The 23,455-nt window shown below is 38.4% G+C and overlaps 11 protein-coding genes across 11 annotated transcripts; 5 read left to right on the top strand and 6 right to left on the bottom strand.

The window, feature by feature from the left end:
- Positions 1-13: 13 nt before the first annotated feature.
- On the top strand, positions 14-4,807 carry GCK72_012064 (uncharacterized protein; the record flags this gene model as incomplete). Its single annotated transcript, XM_053728826.1, has 15 exons — positions 14-177; positions 374-484; positions 531-627; positions 677-951; positions 1,002-1,092; positions 1,138-1,223; positions 1,343-1,447; positions 1,492-1,570; positions 1,702-1,868; positions 2,060-2,170; positions 2,353-2,772; positions 3,426-3,557; positions 3,602-4,300; positions 4,344-4,695; positions 4,745-4,807. The coding sequence occupies 15 exons, from the start codon at positions 14-16 to the stop codon at positions 4,805-4,807; spliced, it is 2,952 nt and encodes a 983-aa protein (XP_053583598.1).
- Positions 4,808-5,520: 713 nt separating this feature from the next.
- On the bottom strand, positions 5,521-8,972 carry GCK72_012063 (uncharacterized protein; the record flags this gene model as incomplete). The annotated part of the gene is made up of 9 exons (XM_053728825.1): positions 5,521-5,799; positions 5,855-6,011; positions 6,058-6,279; positions 6,328-6,681; positions 7,352-7,561; positions 7,614-7,724; positions 8,318-8,581; positions 8,629-8,739; positions 8,794-8,972. The coding sequence occupies 9 exons, from the start codon at positions 8,970-8,972 to the stop codon at positions 5,521-5,523; spliced, it is 1,887 nt and encodes a 628-aa protein (XP_053583597.1).
- Positions 8,973-9,238: 266 nt separating this feature from the next.
- Positions 9,239-12,376, bottom strand: GCK72_012062 (uncharacterized protein; the record flags this gene model as incomplete). Its single annotated transcript, XM_003103406.2, has 6 exons — positions 9,239-9,514; positions 9,564-9,714; positions 10,034-10,324; positions 10,711-11,115; positions 11,356-11,850; positions 12,288-12,376. The coding sequence occupies 6 exons, from the start codon at positions 12,374-12,376 to the stop codon at positions 9,239-9,241; spliced, it is 1,707 nt and encodes a 568-aa protein (XP_003103454.2).
- A 378-nt stretch (positions 12,377-12,754) lies between these two features.
- GCK72_012061 (uncharacterized protein) lies at positions 12,755-16,008 on the bottom strand (the record flags this gene model as incomplete). Its single annotated transcript, XM_003103516.2, has 9 exons — positions 12,755-12,817; positions 12,873-13,073; positions 13,155-13,485; positions 13,670-13,944; positions 13,988-14,195; positions 14,250-14,413; positions 15,259-15,361; positions 15,412-15,648; positions 15,698-16,008. 9 exons carry the CDS (start codon positions 16,006-16,008, stop codon positions 12,755-12,757), a joined length of 1,893 nt encoding a protein of 630 aa, XP_003103564.2.
- A 544-nt stretch (positions 16,009-16,552) lies between these two features.
- GCK72_012060 (uncharacterized protein) lies at positions 16,553-17,979 on the bottom strand (the record flags this gene model as incomplete). Its single annotated transcript, XM_053728824.1, has 4 exons — positions 16,553-16,760; positions 16,812-17,396; positions 17,525-17,854; positions 17,900-17,979. The coding sequence occupies 4 exons, from the start codon at positions 17,977-17,979 to the stop codon at positions 16,553-16,555; spliced, it is 1,203 nt and encodes a 400-aa protein (XP_053583596.1).
- Positions 17,980-18,557: 578 nt separating this feature from the next.
- On the top strand, positions 18,558-18,992 carry GCK72_012059 (uncharacterized protein; the record flags this gene model as incomplete). The annotated part of the gene is made up of 1 exon (XM_053728823.1): positions 18,558-18,992. One exon carries the CDS (start codon positions 18,558-18,560, stop codon positions 18,990-18,992), a length of 435 nt encoding a protein of 144 aa, XP_053583595.1.
- GCK72_012058 (uncharacterized protein) lies at positions 18,581-20,596 on the bottom strand (the record flags this gene model as incomplete). The annotated part of the gene is made up of 6 exons (XM_003103449.2): positions 18,581-18,957; positions 19,007-19,079; positions 19,128-19,403; positions 19,848-20,091; positions 20,270-20,375; positions 20,425-20,596. 6 exons carry the CDS (start codon positions 20,594-20,596, stop codon positions 18,581-18,583), a joined length of 1,248 nt encoding a protein of 415 aa, XP_003103497.2.
- A 404-nt stretch (positions 20,597-21,000) lies between these two features.
- Positions 21,001-23,283, bottom strand: GCK72_012055 (uncharacterized protein; the record flags this gene model as incomplete). Its single annotated transcript, XM_003103378.2, has 4 exons — positions 21,001-21,249; positions 21,305-21,985; positions 22,177-22,964; positions 23,079-23,283. The coding sequence occupies 4 exons, from the start codon at positions 23,281-23,283 to the stop codon at positions 21,001-21,003; spliced, it is 1,923 nt and encodes a 640-aa protein (XP_003103426.1).
- Positions 21,294-22,338, top strand: GCK72_012057 (uncharacterized protein; the record flags this gene model as incomplete). Its single annotated transcript, XM_053728822.1, has 3 exons — positions 21,294-21,400; positions 21,445-22,064; positions 22,127-22,338. 3 exons carry the CDS (start codon positions 21,294-21,296, stop codon positions 22,336-22,338), a joined length of 939 nt encoding a protein of 312 aa, XP_053583594.1.
- Positions 22,486-22,968, top strand: GCK72_012056 (uncharacterized protein; the record flags this gene model as incomplete). The annotated part of the gene is made up of 1 exon (XM_053728821.1): positions 22,486-22,968. The coding sequence occupies one exon, from the start codon at positions 22,486-22,488 to the stop codon at positions 22,966-22,968; it is 483 nt and encodes a 160-aa protein (XP_053583593.1).
- On the top strand, positions 23,062-23,301 carry GCK72_012054 (uncharacterized protein; the record flags this gene model as incomplete). The annotated part of the gene is made up of 1 exon (XM_053728820.1): positions 23,062-23,301. One exon carries the CDS (start codon positions 23,062-23,064, stop codon positions 23,299-23,301), a length of 240 nt encoding a protein of 79 aa, XP_053583592.1.
- Positions 23,302-23,455: the final 154 nt, after the last annotated feature.

Raw genomic sequence — 23,455 nt, 5'->3', positions numbered from 1 at the left:
CTTCAATATTCAGATGACAGACGAGATACAATGGTCGGAAGAAGAAGAAGACGTTCTCTACGATTTCCTCGTTGAAAAGTGTCAAAACACACGAATTCGATTTGATATCGATCAGTTATGCGAAGAGTTTAGAAGAGCCAATGAAACGAATAAAACTCCGGAATCTGTGAGAACAAAGTGAGTTTCTTGGAATGGAAATTTGAAAGTTTAGATTTCATTTTTATAGTCAGAGTTAACTAAATTCTGACAAGGATAGAGTTCTGGATCGAAGAAGTTATCTTCTGTCCGTTGTCCAGAACTCGAGCTATAACTCGCTTCCTGTTAGATGTCAGCTGCTTCCGAACGCAAAAATGGTATTATGTTTCAATTTCAGAGTTCTTGAGTTCCGGGTGGAAATGCTCATGTCTGACGAATACGAAACAGAGACAAAGATCAAAATGATGTTCGGATTGAAAGCGAGAATTGGAACGGAGCTGTTGGAAGAGTGAGAATGAATATCGAGTCGACTGATTAGTTAGAATCATTTTCAGACTTCGTAAAGATGCAATTGTCAAATTGAATGGAAACAAACGAATCGTTTATTACCAGGAGAAAATACGGGGAGGATTGAAGTTGGATGCCTATGAGGTTAGATTCATTTTAGGTAATCTTCAACTCTAAACATATGAAATTTCAGAACGAAAACGACCCGGCGACTATTTTCAGAACGGACAATCAGATGCTTCGTCTGATTGAAAAGTTATCGAGTTCAATGGAAAAGACTATCAGTGGCGACTTATTTATCTCTAAATATCGAGAATCAACGGGTTCAAAAGAGTCATGTTTCTTCCTAACTGAAAGATATCGAATCGTGAGAAGTCGAATTTTCGAGTCTTCTGAATTCGATTTGGAAAAGAAAGTCAGATTGATGTACTTTACGAATACGAGGATTAAGGAGGATGTGTTGGCTGAGTGAGAGTGGTTTTTAAGTGATTCATTCAATCATTTTCATTCATTTCCAGACTTCGAAAAGAAGCCGTTGTGGTTTTGCATAAGAATGGATATATCAGAAGTTATGTGGCTCGAGATGGCAGTCTCGAATTGATGGATAAGGTTTGTTTTTTATGAATCACAGACTCTTAATCATGGAAATTTCAGAAGGCAGGTAACCGCGGATGGAGCGAAGAAGACGAAGCAGATTTAATCAAATTCTGTCTTGAGAAATGTCAGAATGTGCAATTTCCGTTTGATGTGCTCGAAGTGGCTAAGGAATTCAAAGAGCTGAAGGAATCAGATCGATATGTATCATACATTAAGAGCAGGTGGAGTATCAGTTCTTTCTTAAAATAAATATCATTTTCAGAATCGATGAACTGAAAATCAACGAATTAACGAATTTGGATGTGGAGACACGTGTCAAGATGATGTTCGCATTGAAGATCAAAATTGGAGATGATCTTCTCCAGGAGTAAGTCAAAAGTGATTCTCGGATGAATTTTCTTATTTATTCAGACTCTGTGAGAATGCAGATGTCAAGTTGAATTCATACAGACACATCGAGAGATACACATCACATGATGGGAGACTGAAGGTATTCAACAGGAGCACAGTTTTACATGTGCGCTCTACCGAAATCATCAAAGATTTTAATTTTCGGTAGAGCGCGTATTGTAAAAACCATGAATAAGTGAATAAGAAGTGAAACGAAGAAATTATTTTCAGTTGACAAATGACCGCAAAGCATGGAGTGAAAAAGAAGAGAGCGACTTGTTGAAGTATCTTGTGGATAACTGTCATCGTGTGAAATTACGATACGATATGTGGAACTTTTGTGAGGATTATAAGCAATCGAGTGGAACACATCGGACAGTGAGCTTTTTGAATAATAGGTATGTATTATTAGCTCGGCACAGTTCTCACAACTGCGCTCCAGCGAAACGCTCTTGAAAAAATGTCTCTTTTTCACTGAGTCTCTCAATTTCGCAGACAATTTTCTTCGGTTTCGGTAAAGCGTGGTTGTAAGAAGCGTGCTGTGCGAATAGAATCGAACTCGGAAAGAAACGATATCTTTGAATTTCAGAATGGAACAGTTACGTCCAAAAATCAACAATTCAACAGAGTTGGATTTGGAGACAAAAGCTCAATTGTTGTTTGGATTGGGAGCTATGATTAGGGAGGATCTTCTCATTGAGTATGTACTCTATTCGATTCGTTTTCTCTTTCAATTTGTTCCTAGAAATATTTTTGATTAAAAACGCTTCAAGATCACCCCAGGCATTCAAAAAACCAGCGAAATCTCATTTGTCTGGCGTGACTTTGACGCGTTTTAAGTGAACTCTGAAAACAAGTCGCTACTGATAACATATGTTTCAGATTCCGAAAGAATGCAAAAGTGGAAGTAGACGGTCATAAAAAGATGATAATGTATAGATCTAATGACGGAAAATTAAAACTTCCCAGAGTGGACGATGGGATCCAGGAATCAGATGAAGATGTTCTTCAGAATGATGATTCGATTGGAAGAGTGACACGAAGAAGTGTCAATCAGAAGAGAATTGTTGTTAAGAAGGAAATAAAAGTAGAAACTGGGCATACTCTTCCAATGAGTGTCGAATCAGATACGGATCAGTTTCCGATGGGAAATGTTCATGTTACTCCAATTTCTATCAAACAAGAAGTATATCATTCTCAAAATCCAGCAACTTCAACTCCAACAATGACATCAAATAATGTACCGAATGCATCTGAAAATCGGGGAGAAGGAGGCGCTCGTGAAACTATTCTCAAAAGTTTGTAAGTGAGACTGGGATCGGGGAAACTAGATTTCGAATGGAAAGAGAAAACAATTTCATGGATATGCTCTGAAACGTGGCTAGAACGAGTTACAGTACCGCTCAAAAGGTTATCAACTTTGGAAGTTTTCAGTGTAAAATGACCAACTTTGACAGTGTATTTCGATGTCACCTGATTGTCCGATAAACTCAATTTTGTATGTGTTGGATAGAGCAAGAATAGGACATCATTTTTGTAGTTGACCATTTTTCTGTAGGGACACAACCATGAAAGTTACAGGTTGTCAAAGCCATTTCTCCCTGAAACCGACTGATTTCATTGCAAATTAGCGAATTTTTGAAGTTTTTCACTTTGACAACCTGTAACTTTCATGATGGTGTCCCTACAGAAAAATGGTAAACTACAAAAATGAAGTGATATTTTTGCTCTGTTCAACACAAACAAAATTGAGTTTATCGGACAATCAGGTGACACCGAAATACACTGTTAAAGTTGGCCACTTTCCACTGAAAAAAACTAAAGTTGGTAACCTTTTGAGCGGTACTACTGTAGCTCGTTCTTCTCTGGGCACATCGTTTTTTACCGATTTCTCTTTTTTCCCGAAATTTATAAATCTAACAAAATCTCTCCCCAATGATAGTTATCATTTTCAGTTCTCGTGACGTCAGTGAGCGATCATCTAGAAATAATTCTGAGGAGAATTCAATATCTGATCACACATACGCTTCCCCATATCCAGATCTTGCTTTTGATCCGATTCCACCAGTTGATGATTTCAATGATTTGTGAGTTTCCCTTTGTTTTTATTCTTAACTTCTTCTTGTTTTAGCACACACTCGGCATTGGATGACCAATATATTCAAGGAGATTCGAATGACGATGATGATGAGAAGAGACGCAGAAGAGAGTCAGCCGATAAGAAAATCGAAAAAAATCTAGAAGAGATACGAATGAAATCGGTGTTGCGTAGAGAGGAATCTGTTGAATCTGACGAAGAGATTGATGTGGAAACCATTGGAAATAGTGATTCTAGTAATGAGAATCCAATAGAGGAGGAGGAGACACCAAATAGTTCAAATAGTATTTCTGTGATGGAGACACTACCAATCAGAGAATCGATGAAGTCTGGAAATTCGGTTGTCCAGTCAGTTACAAGAGAGAGTGTAGTTCAAATGGGAGCTAAGGAGGAAACACCAGATAGTTCTAGTATTGCTGGGATGGTGATTCCGAGCGGAAATCTGGCTCCGCCAATCAGAAAATTGATAAAGAATACTCGAAGTGTCTCAGTTCCGCCACGATATTTTATTGCCCAGTCAGTTACAGCTGCTATTAATCAGACAACTTCTGAGCATAACACCACTGGAAATGGCTGTACTCTGGCACCCGAAGAATCTGGAAATCAAGTGATTACACGGGGAGAAAAAAGAAAGAATAACGAAGAAGGAGAAGAACCATCGAAAAGAACCAAAATGGAGAATTCTGGAGAGATTCAGAATACACTTCCAGAAGCTTCGTCTCCAGGAAATCAGTTAGTACTGCAATGCAATACTTTTCTAATTTTCCGTTTTCAGATCTTCATCAATCGAATCAATTGACTCTCGCCAGATCCTCGAATGGATGAAAGCGTTCATTCGAACCCTTCGCTCAACTACTCTCATTCAATTCATCTCGGAAATTGACACAGCAATTCAAGAGTTGACTCATCAGAATATCCCATCCGCTGACGTCATCCAGTTGCTCGAAGCGGGTCTTCTTCTCATCAAAAGTGGATCCAAATCCACGTCATCTCAAGAAGAATCGATGGATCTCAAGGACTTTTTGAAGAATCTCAGCGATAGTTTCTTCTATCTCAACTCACCTGGATTCGATGATTTCCAGAAGAAAATTGATGGAATTATAGGCGGAATAAGTGGAGAAAACAAGGTAATCAATTGATTTTTCAATATAAAACCCAAATCTATTCCATTTTCAGGTTGTCCCAATGAGAAAGATTCTTCGTGCACTTCAACAGATTCTAGAGTTCGTCAGCCCATAATTTTTTTTTAATTTTTATCTTTGTTTTTTGTTGTTTTTATTGTTTTCTTTTTCTTTTTCTCGCATTTTTCAAATAATTTTTATCTTGTTAAAACATGATTTTTACCCACTTCATTTTACCTTGTTCTCTTAACTTTTACAAACCTAAACTCCTGTTAACTTCTCACATTTTTAAACATTTCAACCGCACTTTCTAGACTAGACACCCAATTTGTTTCACTTTTTTATATCTGCATTTAACCTCTTCTCATTACATGTTACACCGTAGAATCCTCGATTCTAATGAAACTGTCACTTTCAATATTCATTGTTCTCTTTCAGATTCTTATATCAATATCTTTTCCGAATTTCGACATTTTGAGAATATCTCTTGTTTCAGATGACAGACGAGTCAACAAGTTGTGCGATGAATTCAGAAGAATTTGTTATATAATTATTCGTTTTATTTGTATTTTTTTGAACGATTCTAGCAAATGCAGTTGTGCTATATATCTGTATTTCTTTGTTTCACATTGTCAAGAGTATTTTCCAACAAAAAGTGATCATTATGCTAGTGAGTTTAGTGGAGACTTCGGTTCTCGTGACTTTTGACAACTCGTGCTCCATTGAAATTTCTCTGAAGCGCCGCAAGAAAACTGATAATTCATATTGGTTATTCGAGTAACATGATCAAAGTGAGAAAAGTAAATAAGTGAGTGAAATGATTAAAAAAGTTCAAAACAATGGAAGAATAATATCCAAAGCATGTTCTAGTCCGTGTCGAATCGTTTCGTGGCTGACATTTCTATTCTTCTTCTCTTCATCATTACACATTTCATCCAGTTCCTGCTGAAATTCACCAAGTTGAGACGAATTCATTCGAGACGTCGCATTTTTGAGAAGTCGGAGAAAATCAGCGAGATTAATTGATGGCATTTCGGGCGGTGCAATAGACTTTGTGATAACTGGAAGGGCGGAGTCAAGTGCCAAAAGTATGGAGCTGATGGAGATGTTCTGGAAATTAGGAAAATGGGCGTGGCTTAGTTGTGGGCGGGGCCAATTTTTTTACCAAATTCCTCGGTTCCAACTGCACAATTTTCATGGATAACTCATCGCGAAGCTTCTTCAGACCGATTTCGTCTGTCAAATCTCGAAAAATCGATAGAATTTCAGTTAGACTGATAGAATCGGAAGACGCCCCCGATGCTGAAGCAGACTCTTCACTGCTGAAATTCCACAAATTCTAAATAGTTAGCCGTAGAGCGCACTTACTCATTAGAGGATATAAAAAATTGATCATCATTATTAATAAAATTGAGAAAATTCTCGTCTGGAATCGAATTGAGGTCAATGAATTCTGGTTTTACATCGAAAAGAAGTGGTTTCTCTTCCAGAATCGGATGTTCGGAGGCTAGAAGGATTGAATCAACGTCTTCTTTTGAAAGAAGATCAAACGGAAATTTTTGATTTTCAGATGAATCTGATTGCTGACTTCTGAAATTTCTTATTGGAAAAAAATCTATGCTGACTCCGCCTACTCACCCTGTGAACCCGCCGTGATACGGAAAATTAAACGATTGTTCTGATGATGACGTGGCATACTGAGAATGCTGAGAATCGAATGAATTGTACAAAAAAGGAGTTTCATGTGGGAATTCCTCAATTTGAGTTTCTTGTTTTATTGAAATTGGAAAATCAGGATAATATTGAATCTCTTCCGCTTCTTCTTCATACAATTCTTCATAAAAATATTCAGAATTATCCACTTTTTCAATCGAATTCCTCCAGATTTCTTTGTATTTTTCGTTTGGAATATTCTCCATTTCCTCCTGAATTCGTTGAGATCGTTTCTTGACGATATTCGAGCCAACTGTGTAGTATCGACGCTTTTTCACACTGAAATATTCACAATTAGAATAAGGCTGGGGCGTCGTTGGCGCCTTCTAGTTTCCTAACAAGGGAACTTTTTTCACTACCAGTGTTGAGAATTGGCTGAAATTTTGCATAGTTATACTTTCGACGATCCTCTATCACATGGCGCTTTTCAAATCTGCAAAACTCGGAGGATTTTCGAATAATTTGAGTCTGAAGAGGTCTGAAAATGAACATTTATTAAAAAGAATTTTTTTCCGAGAGAAAAAAGGCAACTTTCAGACTTTTTCAGACCCAATTTTCTCGAAAATGACCAGAGTTTTCCAGATTTTGAAAACGCCATGAGATAGAGGAAGGTCGAAAGTATAACTATGCAAAATTTCAGCCAATTCTCAACCGTGATGTGAAAAATATTCTCTTGTAAACCATAATTGGCCCGGCCCGGCCTGTTTCTTTCAATATATTTTTGAAATCTTTTTAATTTTTCATCAAAAATGTAAAATTTCTGATGATTATTCAGAACTTCTTCTAATTCCGAATGATTGTCGAAAATTTGACTTTTTCGCGAAAAAATATCAAACATTTTCAAAAAAATTCGAAAAAAATTTTGAAATTTTCACTTTGGCGCCAATTTCCCGGGCTTTGATAATATATCTCTCCATTTTGACTCGAGATCCTTCCCTTCTAAACTAACTTTTTATGCATTTCGAGTTCTCTTTGCTCCAGAATCTTTCCATATTCTCCTAAATACGCTGTTCCCATTCTCTTCCTTCTTGTTCTCTTATCATTTCCCATCTTCGCTGGAAGACTCTGTTTTCCACTTAATTTCAGATTTCCATCGTTTGATTCATATCTTGTAATTCTCATCTCTTCGTCCACTTCGACTTCGGCGTCTTTTCGGATTCTGGAGATAGAAATTTTCAATTTTCTTTGAAAAAATTTAAAATTAGACAAACTCTTCGAGAACACTCTTCGGTATGGATGCACTCGAAACGAATAGCATTTTGATCTTCGTCTCATTGTCTAATTCATTCGATGTGTAGATTTGAGTCTTCATTTGTTGATATCTGGAAATGTCATGTATTGCGACTAATTCAAAAAAAGCTAAATTTTCTTCATTTTTGTCGATTTTCAATGCGATTTTTGTAGTCCGAGTCCCGGAAAATCATCAAAAACCAGCAAAAACCTAAAACTTTTTGCTAAATTTCTAGAAAAAAGTGAATTTTTCAATTTTCTTGAGATTTTGAGAGAAAAATTGCATTTTTTTTAAAACTATTTTTGCTTTAAAAACCTTGAAACTGGGGTGCCTTTGACGCGTTTCTAGAAAAATCGGGGTTCAAAACTTTCGGAAAAAGATTCAAAATGTGGGCGGATCATAATCTCCCAATTTTTGCAAAAAGAAGACGCACTAGACATCTTTTTTCATCGGGAAACTATCCAAAATTGGGTCTGGGGCGCCTGTGACGCGTTTTCAGGTCGTTTTCGAATTTTGCCGCTTTTTAGCATAATTTTCTGCAAGTTTCAGTCATTTTTCGTCATTTTCGACGTCGAATTCTTCAAACTTTCATCGAATCTCTACTTATACCTGTTCGCAATATTTTTTTTAATTTTTAATAAATTTTTCAGATTTTCCTTATTTTTTGGAAGTAATATAACTGACACTCGTCTCAAATAGCATTCACTATTCGTATCGTTCGTCAACATCTTGAATTCTCTAATCAACGAGGCATCAGTGATCGGAAAACAACTCGTTTCCTTCGATTTCTCCATCAAAATGTCCATCAGAGCCCTATTTCTTTGTGTATTTAATGGAAGTTCCTTCTGGAATATATGATCTCCTTTTAAATCCAAACCGCCCGTCTTTTTATGATATTCTGTGATTCTTCCATGAGCATCTAACACGATTTCTGCTTGTTCTGTTAGTCTGGAAATTTTGAATTTGTCTTAAGCTCCGCCCCCATTTCCGCATACTCTTTTAGAAATGTTCGATCGATTGGAGCACTTAACGCGTAGAGAATTTTCACTTTTGTATCAATATCGAATTCCTCCAACTCGTGAATTCTTTTTCGATATCTCATAAGCCTGTAAACAATTTTTTTAAAGGAATTATTTTAAAATTTAAAAAAAATTAATTACTTGCTGCTCAAATTAGAATCAGAAGACCTCGTGCGTGCTCGATTCTTGAATTCTCTGCATATATTCCTAATATTGAATGGGTCTTTCACAAATTGGGCCTTCTCTGCGATGAAATTCAGAAATTCCAAGTTTTCAGGGCTGGCGCCCGCCCAAGACGGCAGTTCCGTCACTTTTGACATTCTGCAATTTTAGAATTTTAGATCTTCGAGCTTATTTCACTCATTTCAGTTCGAGAAAAACATAATTTTTTATTCAGCAAAATTTTATTTCAAATTGTGTGCACTCTGACGTGGCGGTGTTTGCAGACCTGCCGATGTCTACCGTAACCTAGAGAAATGTTTGGGTTGAATCCGAGAATATCGAAAGAACGACTGAAAAAAAAAACAATTTTTATCAAATTAGTACCAACAACACAACAAATTAATAAAGTTAAAGGTCCAATTATTCACGGGAAGGCCATCTCAATCGCCATCTCCAATCCGTATCGGACATTTTTATACGAAACTCTCAGATCCGCTTTCCAATTGCTATAACTCATTCGTCTCAACTCGTCTTTGAAATCCACGTAACCGTTTGAATTGAATAGAGCAACACGGAAAACCATGAGCACTTCTTTCAGTGAAATATTCGATTCCTCGTTTGAAACTGTCAGTTTCGAATGATCGAGAATGACACGTAGACCCACGTCGAATGAGGAACGGAGGATTGATTCGGGGATGTACTGAAATTAAAAAATGAGACATTTTGAAACTTCCTCAAGGACTAATAACCATTTTCTTGATCTCGGATTCTTGTATTCTCTTTGCAACATTCTCCACAAATGGAAGCATAATCGGTGATTTTAAATTGAATGCCACGTCAGAGAGGATCGAAAGAAATTCGATCCCATTTCCACATCGAGTCGATTTTTGGACTGTTTTTCTGAAAAACTTCAAGTTTCGCAATTGCGCTCTACCGGAATCAAAGCGGTACTTGACACGATTATTACAACCGCGCTCTATCGAAACCGGAGAAAATTGTGTGCGAAATTGAGAGACGCAGATAAAAAGATACATTTTTCAAGAGGATTTCGGTGGAGCGCAGTTGTAAAAACTGGGCTAAGCTAATAAACAGTATTTTTTCTCGTTTAAATTCAAAAGAGCTGGGATTTTTGCAGTTTTTGATAGAGAGTGAAAAAAGGTTTAAAATATTAAATTGAGTGAAAAAAAGCAAGCGCGCTCTAATGCTAAAGCAGACATACAACAATGCTCCATAAGTAATCGGTGGAAGTCTCGTGGAAGATGACGTGGCAAGCTGTGGATGCTCCAACTTGATTTTGTGCTCATTTTTATAGTTTTCTATGAATAATTTCTCATCGAATGGTTTCACACCGTCTTCTTTCACTTTCAACTTCATCTTCTTCTCATCTTTCTCATCTTCCCATTTATATGTTCGTCGATGTGCTCCTCTCAATTCAAGACTTCCGTCATTCGCCTTGTATTTTGTGATTCTTCCCTTCTCATCCACCTCCACTTCAGCATTTCGGCGGAGTCTGAAAGAGGCGTGGCTTATTATAACTGTTCTCAATAGAGCGAACTTTCTCTGATTTTTCAACAAAAATTGATAAAAAATGCTGGGAATCTGGCGTGCCTTTGGCGTGTTTGCTCATTTTGTGAGATATGAGGCAAAAATAGCGTTTTTAGAGTTGAAAATCAGATTTTCAGTAGATTTTTTTGCTAAATTTAGTTTAAAATTGGGCGAAAATGAGCTGAAAATATCAGAAAACCAAATTTTTCAACAATAAATTGTTCAAGGAATCTGGCGTGCCTTTGGCGCGTTTTCGCAGTCAAGCAGTTTCAGCCAGCCTTTCGAAAAGCTTCGGAAAAAACTGTGCCGTGATGTTGCGAAACAGACTCCGCCCATTTTCCAGGACCTCACCTCTCCAAATAATTCTGATCAATCTTCACACCCAATCCAAAAATCATTCGAATTTTCAGGCTCAAATCGAATCCACAAAGTTTGGGAAGATTCGTTCGAAAGCGATGAATCTGTTGTTGAACTGCGTAAATTGTGGAGAAATAATTGAATTTCTTCATGAATTCTCTGCTTAATTCATTAATATTCATTTGAGATTTCGTATTTCGAGACTGTTCCGCAATAAATGTCATCAACTCTCTCTTCCCATCAACTATTCTTATTCGATTCTCTTGGGCGACGTCTTCTTTCATCGGATACGAATTCAATTTGACGTGTTCTCCGAGTAATTTCAGACTTCCATCATTCGATTCATATTTTGAGATTCGTCGTTTTTCGTCTACTTCTACAATTGCGTCACTGCGGAGTCTGTGCAAATGAAAGTTGGTAAAATTAGACCACGCCCCTCTATTAGCATTTTTGTTACAATTTCGCCCCACGGCAAACATCGACGAGAGACGCAGAGTTTTTTCTCGCGTCGACACAGATTTTAACCGTTTTTCATCCATTTTGGATGTCTGAAACTGTGAAAATCTGCGTCTCTCGTCGCTATTCTCTCGTTTGCCATGGGGCGCACATGTGACAAAAAAGCTCGGTTGGTTAATATACTCATTCAAAAATCCTTCATCAACTCTGGCACTCAATCCAAAAATGATTCGAACTCGTGTCGCCACATCGAAATTCAACATTTTATAAACTTCGTCCCGAAGCCGTCGAAGCGAATGACGAATCGATGACTTCGACTTCTCCGTTTTCCCTTTTCGAACGTATTCAGTTGCCAAGTATGCGAGACTCAATGGCCTAGAAATCCCCTTCGTTTTCTCGGCCACAAATTTCATTAATTTGAGTTTTGACTCAATGAGACGAGGCCATCCACTTATCGAGACACTCTCCTTGAAATCCATTTCGGATTCTGAATCTTCTTCTTCTGAAGAAGAAGAGGATTCTGATGATGATGACGTCACTTCTCCTTCTCCTTCATTCTGTGCTCTTTTCAACGCCCAATGGAGTGGTTCTCCATTCAATTTCAAATTTCCATCATTTGCAGTGTATTTCATAATTCTCATTAAGGAATCAATGGTCACAGTGGCGTTCTTTTGAAGTCTGAAAGTAATAAAGTTATTAAGCCACGCCCCCTTAGATTATATTCCGTTCTATTAGATCGGCGTTCTTACAACTGCGCTCCACCGCTAACGAGATAGTATCGGCGAGAGACGCAGAGTTTTTCACCGTTTTCGACCTATTTTTGATGTTTTTCATAATAATTCACAAAAAACAAATGAGAAATAGCAAAAAATAGGTCAAAAACTGTAAAAATCCGTGGCGGCACGCGAAAAAACTCTGCGTCTCTCGCCGATTCTCTCTCGTTAGCGGTGGGGCGCAGTTGTAAGAGGGGTGAACTGCTAATAGCTGTGAGCGGAAACTCTATGAAACGATTGGTCTGAAGTTTCCAAGACCACGCCCACTTCTGTAAATTTGCCGCACAGTTCAAGTCTTGTCAAATCTGTAATAATGGGCGGAGCTTCTCCCTGCTCACTCACTCTTCTAAAAACTTCGAATCAATCGATGCGCCCAATGCAAAACAGATTCTCATCTTCGTCATTGTGTCGAAATCCTTGTTTTGATGCATCTCTCGTCGGTATTTTTGAATTCAAAAAAAAAAGATTTTCATTTATTAAAATTTCCAATAAAAATAAAACTAACAATCCCTGTAAATATCTCAACGAAATGGACGTCTTCTCCGCGTATTCTCTACAAATTTGTGTTTTGTTGAATGGTGACGTCACAATTTTCGATTTTTCCACAATAAATTGCAGAAAATTCGATGAGACGGGCGGTGGAGAGACAGGGGGCGGAGTTTCACCAGTGCTCATTTTCTGAAAATCTGTTATTATTTGCTCCGCCCATTTTCTAAGAAATATGGAAACGAAAGAACATAAAATAAGACAAAACAGATTAATTTAATAATTATCACATTTATTTTCAAGGTAAAAAATAAAATTAAAAATTATCGAAGAACCATTTCCAGAACGTAATCAATAGCATAGCGAATCTTGTTGATTGGAATTCTCTGAAATTTGTTTTTTTGAAATACAATTTATCAATAGAGCGAGATTGAACCGCACCTTATTCGAAGCTTCTTCATAATGAGCTCTCAACTTTTTATTGAAATCCACGTGGCTCATAGTGAATGTCGCCGTTTCGACAATCGTCAGAAATTTGTTTAGACACGTGGAATCTTCGTTGGCGATGAAATTCGTGGCAAATTTAGTGGCGAAAAGAAGAATATTGTCGAGAGAATTGGAGATGATTTCGAGTGGGATGTTCTGGAATTGTTTGGGTTGTTAAATGGGCGGAGCTTATTTAAAATTTGTATTTTCTACGTTTTTAATTGAAAAAATACCAACATGATCGGATTCCGAAGCAGCCTTCTCTATTTCTGACTGCAATTTTATTAGTTTTGGTGAGTTCAATGGTCCAATTATACTGAGAAGAATTTTGAGAAATTTCTGGAGACTCATCGAATTGTCATCATTTAGTAGCTTCTCAACATCTTCTGCTTTCGGTATTTTCAGAATATGAATACTCTTTGAATCCTCTGTTATCTCTTTTTTCAGTTCTTTCATAGTTTGGGTAATGGGTTTGACGTCTTCTGAATCTTTTTTCGTCGAATTGTCATATTTCATCTCAATCCTTCCATCGGAATCAATCTCCACATTGACATTCCACTTCAGAATTCTGAATTTTTCTAGATGAAATCTATGGGCTTCTAGAAAACGGTCTATTACAGTTCTTACGCTCCACCGAAATGCCCTTGAAAAATGTCTATTTTTCTCTGAGTCTCTCAATTTCGCCCACAATTTTCTTCGGTTTCGATAGAGCGCGGTTGTAAGAAGCGTGCCGTGCTGATAATAACTCTCACTCTTTATGCACATTATCTGAAACCCTTGTACTTGATATATACATCATATTGATTCTTGTATCCATATCGAGTTCCGAACATTCGAAAATTCGATTTTTGACGAGTCGATATCTGTATTTCAAACTATTAATTTCTTCACTCGAACCCGTCGATTCTTTGAATTTATTGACGAATGAGACATCAGAAATCGGGAATTCTCTGGTGACAGATAGTTCTTCAAGAAGTTTCAACATTTCTTCGTCTCGCTTTAAGCTAGTTTCCGGATTGTGAGTATTCTGAAAATTCTCAATAGAGCGCACTTCCAAAACATTCACTAACATGATAGACATTTAATTTCAATCCTCCTTGTCTTCTCTCTTGATATTTCATGATTTGATTCCTTTTATTCAATATTACATCCGCATTTTTACATATTTCTCTCAGAAATTTCTTATCAATCGGTGTCTTTAATGCATAAATCAATTTGATTTTTGTCTCCATATCGATATTTGTCCTCTTGTGGATCTTTGAACGTGTCAAGGAGATTCTAAAAGTACCAAAAATATATATTCTCAATAGAGCGCACTTTCCAGATATTCACCTTGTCTGTAAACACTCGACTGTCCGATTCGTTCCACTCGTCTCCTTGAATTCCTCACACAACTGTCTGATATTGAATGGAAATGTCACATTTCGACACTTTTCGACACAGAATTTTAATAGTTCTGATTCATCTCTCTCACTCCATAACTCGTTTTTTGTCATCTGAAATTGAATTTTCAGTTTGATCTGGAAAATTAAGGAGATAGATAATGAAAGAGAGAAAACTCAAGAAATTTGGTTTTTCAAAAGTTTCAAAATATTACTTTTATAAAGTTTTTAAAACAATTTAAATGCAGATAAATCGGTATGAGATGGAACACGACAAAATGAATTTTTCAAACAAAACGAACAATGAAACAGGTGATAAATATTATAAAAATGAGTTATTAATGCAGAAAGTGTCGAGCAGGAGATCAATTTGAAGGTTGCACGCAGTGGAAATGAGATAGTTCTGAAATAATTGACTTCTTTTATTGCCGAAATAAACTTTTTTGACATTCGGTGTTTGCGGACCCAAGTTCCCGCGCTTAAAATAAGCCACGCCCCCTTTCCCTTGTCTCGGCTATATTTTCAGAAAAGATCGGGGAGTTCGACTAATATCATAGCCGAGACAATGGAAAGTGGGCGTGGCTTATTTTAAGCGCGGGAACTGAGGTCCGCAAACACCGAATGCCAAGAAAGTTTGTTTCGATAATATGATATTTTGATTGATACTTTTGCCTAACATGAGTGATAAAAACATAAAAATTTTATTCAGAAAAATAATTTTTCCAAATTGTGTGCACTTTGTGTTTGCAGACCTGTCGCTGCCTACCGTAACATAGGGCAATATTTCAATTAAATAAATCCGTGCGAATCAAGAGAATAGTTTCGGTAAAGTGTGATTGTAAAAACTGCAAATAAAGAAACCTTCTCTATAAATGTTCCTTTGATGCATCAATTTCCTGAGAATTTCCGATCCCTCTTCGTTTCAATCGAATATTCCTACCAATCGAATCATTATTCACCGGTTTTAATGGTGTTTCAGTGATATTCTTTTCTGTGTTTTTATTCTCCTTCGATCCCTCTTCTTCCTCATCTTTGTTGGAATCGGAATCAGAGGAATTGGTTCTGAAATTTTTGTGATCCTTAAAATTACAGTCTTATTCTAAAAATCTTACAAATCGATAATCGGTGTCTGCTCTTTTTGTTTTTCTTCTGTTGATTTCTGAATCGCTTTTTTGACGGTTTCGACGTCTTCTGAATCTTTTTTCGTCGAATTTTCAGATTTCATCTGAATATCGCTTTTTCTATAATCCTTCATTCTCGGGTCTCCAAACTCCGCCTCCCCCTCTTTTTGTCTGTAATATATGATGTAGTTGTGTGCATCGACTGCCATGTCTGCATTAGTGGAAAATCTGAAAATAAATGAATATTTTCACTGAAAACTAGCTGATCAATCTGTACATTTCAATTTGATCCGACGAAAGAGGAGTATCACAAACAAAGAATATTTTCGCATAAAGCCACGGATGAATACGTGGAAAAAAAGCGAGAGAATTGTTGGCGAATGTCTTGACGAATTCATCGATTTCAGACACTTTTCGATTGATTTCAGGGTTTTCTCTGATGATTCGTCCACTAATTGCATGAAATGGGACAGGTGCTCGGGAATTTATGGAGAATTCTGCAATGCATCGAGCCATTTTGAAGTCGTCATTATTCCATTGAGTGGGCGGTGAGCTCACCGGTGAGTTTTGAGCAGGAGACGACGACATTCGAGAAGTGTTCTGAAATTGATTATTATTTAGAAAGCACTGTAGTCTTAAAGGCGCATAAGAATATATTTTCAGTGAACATTTGCGAAATCATCAACGCTTTTTCGGATTTTTTCGTACAAACGGAAAAAAAATCCAATTTTTCTCGGAAAATAGAAACTTTCCGAGGGGTTTCTCCGCATTTCGACATTTAAAAACCATTTCTTTGTCGAAAATTTCAGTTTTTGGTGTAAAATTTCTCATTTTCGATCATAAAAATACTTTACAAATCGAATCAGTTTTCGATTTTTTTCGGAATATTCGGAATTTCCGTTTTTCGACACTGATTGTTCTAGATCAGTTTATATTTTTTGAGAGAAGCACTCGTTAACAACATGGACAGTGTGGTTATTTGTTTATTTTGAAAGCGAGCATAAATCAGAGATGAATGACAGAATTTATGTGTTACAAGTTTGGATAGATGAATGCAATAGAACAGAGTGTTGAAATTAGAGAATAAATTATGAGAGCATGAAGTGTTGATTTTCAGTTCAATTATTATTGATCACATCATTTCTTTGGTCATCGTGATGAATGTGGTGAGTGAAAGTTCTGTGTTATCTCTCATTTTGATATATAGATATTTATTGTTTTCTACGAGAAACTCTCCAATTGTTCCATCGTTACCATGAATAGAATACTTTATTCTGTGTGATAGACCATCTGGTCCCTCAATTGTTTCTTCAGATCTGAGCAGGTCGGAATCCGGAATTCTGAAGAAACATGATTTTTAATGTCTTTGAAAGAATTTTCTATCTTTTTACCTTACTCTAATTTTGTTTATGATATCGTCTATATTTATGAATCGAAACTCAATCATCATTACTGTCCATTTTGGCGTCCATCCGGAATACCATCTTTCAATCAAATTTTCCACATACCACCACCATGTCAGGTGATGGTGCATAAAAATGAATACAGAGAATGAGTTGAAATATTCAATGTCAACGGAAGTAACCCATTTAGGATTTCGAATGACTAATTGGTTTGGAATGAGTTGATTTTTTTTTAAACGAAATTTAGAAGACAGTATGTCGATTGTCAAATCAGATTTTGCCTCCTGTCGACTCAGAATATAATTAACTACTTCATCATCTTCTGGAGTGTTCTCTGATTCTCCAACCAGTGTCAACTTTTTCGCACAATTCCTGTCACTCTTATTCCCACAATATGAATCGATTATTATTTCGTTTTCTTCTCGTGTGAAATCTTGAAAGTGAAGTTCCAGATCAGTCAGTGTTATATTGAAAATGTAGGATAGATGATTGATGAACGTGCGGAAACCGAAACAACCATCTTCCATGGGTACGTAAAACTTCAGAAGTTTCTCCTCCCCAGCGATGTGGTCTCTGAAATTAAATTTTAAAACTCCCTATCAGACAATGAGAACGTCCATGTTAACTATCGATAGAGACGATTTCAAAGCTCTAGTTTATCAAAATCCGTCATCACCTACAGATGAACTGAAATAACTGACCTAATATCCTCCAGAGACCTTTCAATTGGAATCCAATTGGGTATATGAACCCCGTATGTTGTTTCCGACAACTCATGTCTATCCGAATTCTTTCTTTGAAAAATCAAGTATAACTTATCAATAATTGTTTCTCGATTTCCTTTTATAGCCATAAATTGTTCCAATTCGAAAATCCATCGAGTATTTGGATAATAATTGAATTCCAATTGTATTTCTCTCTTTTTTGAAAATTTCAATTGAAATTTCACTGCTTTCTCTTTACATTTCAGTTGGTTTCGAAGTGACTGACATACTGTTTTACACCGTTTACTGCATAGTGACAGAGATAATCTGAAAGTGACAATTAAAGTGTATTTATATTAAAAGAACACTTACATTTCGAATGGAGTCATCAATTTAAGCCCATGATTTAGTACTATCAATGGGAGTCTGAATAACGGGAATTCCGAAGACATTGATTTTTGTGTGGCGATGAGAGGAGAGAAGAGGTAAGACAAATGAGGAGGAAAAGAGAGGTCAGATAGGGCAACTGTTTGTATTCGATGAATAGAAGACGTTTGGAGGCTCATTGTGTGTTCAGAACAGGGACGGATACTGTTATGTCGTTAGGGGTGTCCCCAGCAGTCGACTCCATTGTTAGAGAAATGAAGGAATTGTTTTCAGTTTCACATGTTAAAGCCATAAATATTTAAAATCAAAAACATTCTTATAAAACGATAAAAAATTAAAGAAAAACAAAAAGGTCCTCCACTTTGCCACGTGGTTTCATGCTATGGAGCACGGTTGCAAGACGTCTTCTTTCAAAGTGAATAACCACTTTTCTGTAAAAGAGATAACAATGATTCTTAGCAGAAACATCCGCAAAGTGATGACTGAAAAAAGGAAATTGTATATTTATAAAGTGTTTGGAAACAATGAACAAGAAAGAACAACTACGAAATATTTCTAGGAAAAGAAGAGACGGGGGAGTGGAGAACGCAGAGAATGATTTAATTGAAAAGACGGGGAAAAGGGGAAAAACCTATTAAAACTAATGAAAATTGCTCAAAAATCAATTTATTTCGGGAGAGATGACACCGCCTTCGCCGCCGCCTCATCCAAATTGTTAGCCGTGAGAATAGTGAGTCCAGATTTCTTCATGATAAGCTTCGCAGCGTCCACATTCGTTCCTTCTAAACGAACAACCATTGGCACTTTCAGTCCAATCTTATTCACAGCATTCACAACTCCATTCGCAATAGTCGCACAGTTCACAATTCCACCGAAAATATTGATGAGAACACATTTGACACGTGGATCCGATGTGATGATTCTGACTGCGTTGAAGACGGCGTCCTCTGTCACAGCTCCTCCGACGTCGAGGAAGTTCGCTGGCTCTCCACCGTGCAATTTGATCAAATCCATTGTGGCCATAGCGAGTCCGGCTCCGTTTACTAGAAAAATTAATGAATTTATTAAAGATTTTTAAATTGAAATTTCTACCAAGACAAGCGATATTTCCATCCATTCCAATGTAATTGAGATTGAATTGATGAGCATCAACTTCACGTGGATCCTGAAAAAGATAACAATTTCAGGTTTCAGTCACTCAAAAGACACTAACATGCTCTTCGAAAGTCTCATAAGCGAAAATCTCCTTCTGTCTGTAAGAGGCACTATCATCAAAGTTCATCTTAGCATCCACACAGAAAACTCGTCCATCAGCAGTCTCAACCAATGGATTGATCTCCACTTGAGTCGCGTCGACAGCAATGAACAAATCGTAGAGTCGCTTGATTTCAGTGGCTGCTGCTCCGAGAAGATTTCCCTCGAATTGGAGATCTTTGGCAATTTTCAGAGCTTGTCCATCGGTCATTCCCATTTGAATGTCGATTGGCGTCTGGAAATTGAAAGTATTCATGAGATTTTTGATGTTTTTTTCCATGAGATAACCTCCTAGGAGTCAAATTGATACAGAAATTCGTATTTTCTGAGAAAAGTACTCACTAGGGAAGGTCACCGAGTGACCGTGGAGTTATAGAACCCATATCACTGGAATGCTGAAAAAAAGCTGATTTCAAACATTTATCCAGTTTCTGCCCTCGAGGCCTGGTATTCGAGAGAAACAAAGTGACAAATAATTCAATTTTCTCTCTATTTTTCCGAACTTTGACCTCTTTTTCTCGAATATCAGGCCTCGAGGGCAGAAACTGAATATATATTTGGAATCATCGGTTTTTCAGCATTCCAATGATATAAGTCACATCCCGTATTTCCGCACTGACTTCATGGCCTTCCCAAGTCAGTTTGGGAGCCAAAATGTCTCCAAAATGTCTGTATGAACCTTGAAAATTCTATCGGGTGTCTTCTCAGCAACCGCCTCAATATCCATTCCTCCATCTGGAGATGCGACAACAACAGGTCCATTCGATTCTCGATCCATCAAAACTGCCAAATATGTCTCTCTTTTAATATCGACACCCTCTGCAATCATCACTTTATCGACACGGACGCCTTCTTCTGTCGTCTGTTTCGTCACCAATCGTTTTCCGATCATCTCGTCAATCGCTTCGAGAGCGGCGGTCTTTCTGAAGATACATTTTGTGTTTTCAGTCAATTTCAATAGTGTTCGACATTGAAAGTGTCAAAAATTGAGCATTTTATCCGAAAAACTGAGAAATACAGGGATTTTATAGTGATTTTGGAGGTAAAATAAACAAAAATCACCCAATTTTCTCAATAATTCTGCTTGAAATCTTTACTAACTCCTTTGTAATGTAGACTCCTCCGATTCCTTTCGTTCCATTGATGAATTTTCCTTTTCCACGTCCTCCTGCGAGAATTTGGGCCTTGACGACGTATTCATGATCTCCTGAAATTCAGAATTCTCTAATTTTTCCCTCTCTGTCGTCTCTACAAACCGAATGACATCCATTTCTCCTCTGCTTCCTTTCTGTTTGACGCGACGACAAACTTCTGAACACTGCATCCGTGTTTCTCGAGAATCTCTTTGCTCTGGAACTCTTGGAGATTCAAGAATCTTCTCTGAGTTTTCATCATTGATTTATATAGATTTCCACCAGCACGAAACATTTTTAGTCTGAAATTGAGGAGATTTCTTTCAAACAGAGACGAAAATAAATCCACGTTCACACGCCGTCACAGAAAACGTGGAAGACAAGCGATTGTTATTCTTTTCCACAAAGAAGCATCCAATATTCTTAGTTTTCAGAAGTCATGCCAAATGCGTACGATAGATGTTTGAAAATTGGATCCAGTCCACCAACTGAGACCGAGTTCAACATAAAAAGAACAGAACACATTTTATTTTAATATTTAATTTTTTATTTGTTCACCATAATAGGTGAATAACGTTTTGGGAGAGGGGGCAAAAGGTGAATAACGTTTTGGGAGAGGGGGCAAAAGATCGATAATATAGGGGATTTGGGGAAAAGAGAATAAGGATAAAAACCGAGATCAAAAAAGAAGATAAATAATTAGTCGACCTCCTCGATCGTTGGTCCTCCAGCTCCTCCGGCGGCTCCTGGGGCACCAGCGCCTGGTGGGGCTCCTCCGGCACTCTGGTAAAGCTTGGAGATGATTGGGTTGGCGAGTTGTTCCAAGTCCTTTTGTTGGTGTTCGAACTCTTCCTTCTCGGCGGTTTGGTTGCTGTCGAGCCACTTGAGGATCTCGTCGCATTTGTCCTCAACCTTCTTCTTATCTTCTGGGCTGATCTTGTCCTTGAGCTGAAAATGAAGTGGTTTAGAAAAAGGAAATCTAATATTTCGAGATGAAACTAACCTTCTCGTCTTCGATAGTCTGCTTGAGGTTGAAGGCATATGACTCGAGTCCGTTCTTGGCTCCGATGCGGTCCTTTTGGGCTTCATCGTCGGCCTTGTACTTCTCGGCTTCATTGACCATTCGCTCGATGTCATCCTTAGAAAGACGTCCCTTGTCGTTGGTGATGGTGATCTTGTTCTGCTTTCCGGTGGACTTGTCGGTGGCGGAAACGTTCAAGATTCCGTTAGCATCAATATCGAAGGTAACTTCGATTTGTGGGACTCCACGTGGTGCTGGTGGGATTCCGGAGAGCTCGAACTTTCCAAGCAAGTTGTTGTCCTTGGTCATGGCACGCTCTCCTTCGTAGACCTGGATCAAGACTCCTGGTTGGTTGTCGGAGTAGGTGGTGAAGGTTTGAGCGGTCTTGGTTGGGATGGTGGTGTTTCTCTTGATGAGAGCAGTCATGACACCTCCGGCAGTCTCAATACCGAGAGAAAGTGGGGCAACGTCGAGAAGGAGAAGATCTTGGACAGCCTCCGATTTGTCTCCGGAGAGGATGGCGGCTTGAACAGCAGCTCCATAGGCAACAGCCTCGTCTGGGTTGATAGACTTGTTGAGTTCCTTTCCGGAGAAGAGGTCAGAAAGAAGTTTCTGGACCTTTGGGATACGAGTGGATCCTCCGACGAGAACGATGTCGTGGACCTGAAAATAAGATTTGTGAAATGGTTCGAGATTATTGTTAAGACGACTAAGAAACTGACAACACATGGGAAGCGAAACAGTAGGGTTATGTCTTAATTATATTTCCTCAATTTATATCGGCAAGAACTACATGAACTAAAGCCGGAACAGACGAGGAAAGACCTAGATGGCAGGCCGGTGATATAACTTACTTGACTCTTGTCCATCTTGGCGTCACGGAGGGACTTCTCGACTGGGTCCATGGTGGATCTGAAGAGATCAGCGCAGAGCTCCTCGAAACGAGCACGAGTGATGTTGGTGTAGAAATCGATTCCCTCGAAGAGAGAGTCGATCTCAATCGAAGCCTGGGATGAGGACGAAAGAGTTCTCTTTGCGCGCTCGCAAGCTGTGCGGAGACGACGAAGAGCACGTGGGTTGGATGCAAGATCCTTCTTGTGCTTGCGCTTGAACTCGGCAACGAAGTGGTTGACCATACGGTTGTCGAAGTCTTCTCCTCCAAGATGGGTGTCTCCAGCAGTCGACTTGACCTCGAAGATTCCGTCCTCAATAGTGAGGATGGACACATCGAAGGTACCACCTCCAAGATCGAAGATGAGAACGTTGCGCTCTCCATGTCCCTTCTTGTCGAGTCCGTAGGCGATGGCGGCAGCAGTTGGCTCGTTGATGATACGAAGGACGTTGAGTCCAGAGATGGCTCCGGCATCCTTGGTGGCCTGACGCTGCGAGTCGTTGAAGTAGGCTGGGACGGTGATAACGGCGTCCTTGACGGTGCTTCCGAGGAAGGCTTCAGCGGTCTCCTTCATCTTCAAGAGGACCATAGAAGAGATCTCCTCAGGAGTGAAGATCTTGGACTCTCCCTTGTACTCGACCTGGACCTTTGGCTTGGCTCCTTCGGCGGAGATGACCTTGAATGGCCAATGCTTCATGTCCGATTGAACTGCTGGGTCGTCGAACTTGCGCCCGATGAGACGCTTGGCATCTGAAATTCGAAAATTGAGAATGATATTCAAAGCGGTGGCACGTTCTCTTATTTTTTCAAAGCGAAACTCCAAAATGACTACAGACTAGAGGAAAGTATGAAAATAAAACTAACCGAAGACGGTGTTGTGTGGGTTCATGGCGACCTGATTCTTGGCGGCATCTCCAATCAGACGCTCGGAGTCGGTGAAAGCGACGTACGATGGAGTGGTTCTGTTTCCTTGGTCGTTGGCAATGATCTCGACCTTTCCGTGCTGGAAGACTCCAACGCAGGAGTAGGTGGTTCCGAGATCGATTCCAACTGCGTTGTGCTTGCTCATTTTACTGAAAGAAAATGAGATTGAATTGGAGAAATTCGAAGAGAAAGAGGATAAATCGACGAAGAAACGAGCGGAAAATGCAGCGAATACGGAGAAAATAATTTTAAAATGAGAAATCGGCCTAAATTTCGCAAATAAAACAAATCGACGGGCGAAGCGGCAATCTAGAAAA

The sequence above is a fragment of the Caenorhabditis remanei genome, chromosome IV, assembly GCF_010183535.1.
Source record: "Caenorhabditis remanei strain PX506 chromosome IV, whole genome shotgun sequence".
NCBI classification, from domain to species: domain Eukaryota; kingdom Metazoa; phylum Nematoda; class Chromadorea; order Rhabditida; family Rhabditidae; genus Caenorhabditis; species Caenorhabditis remanei.
This window is presented reverse-complemented; position numbering and strand designations above follow the sequence as displayed.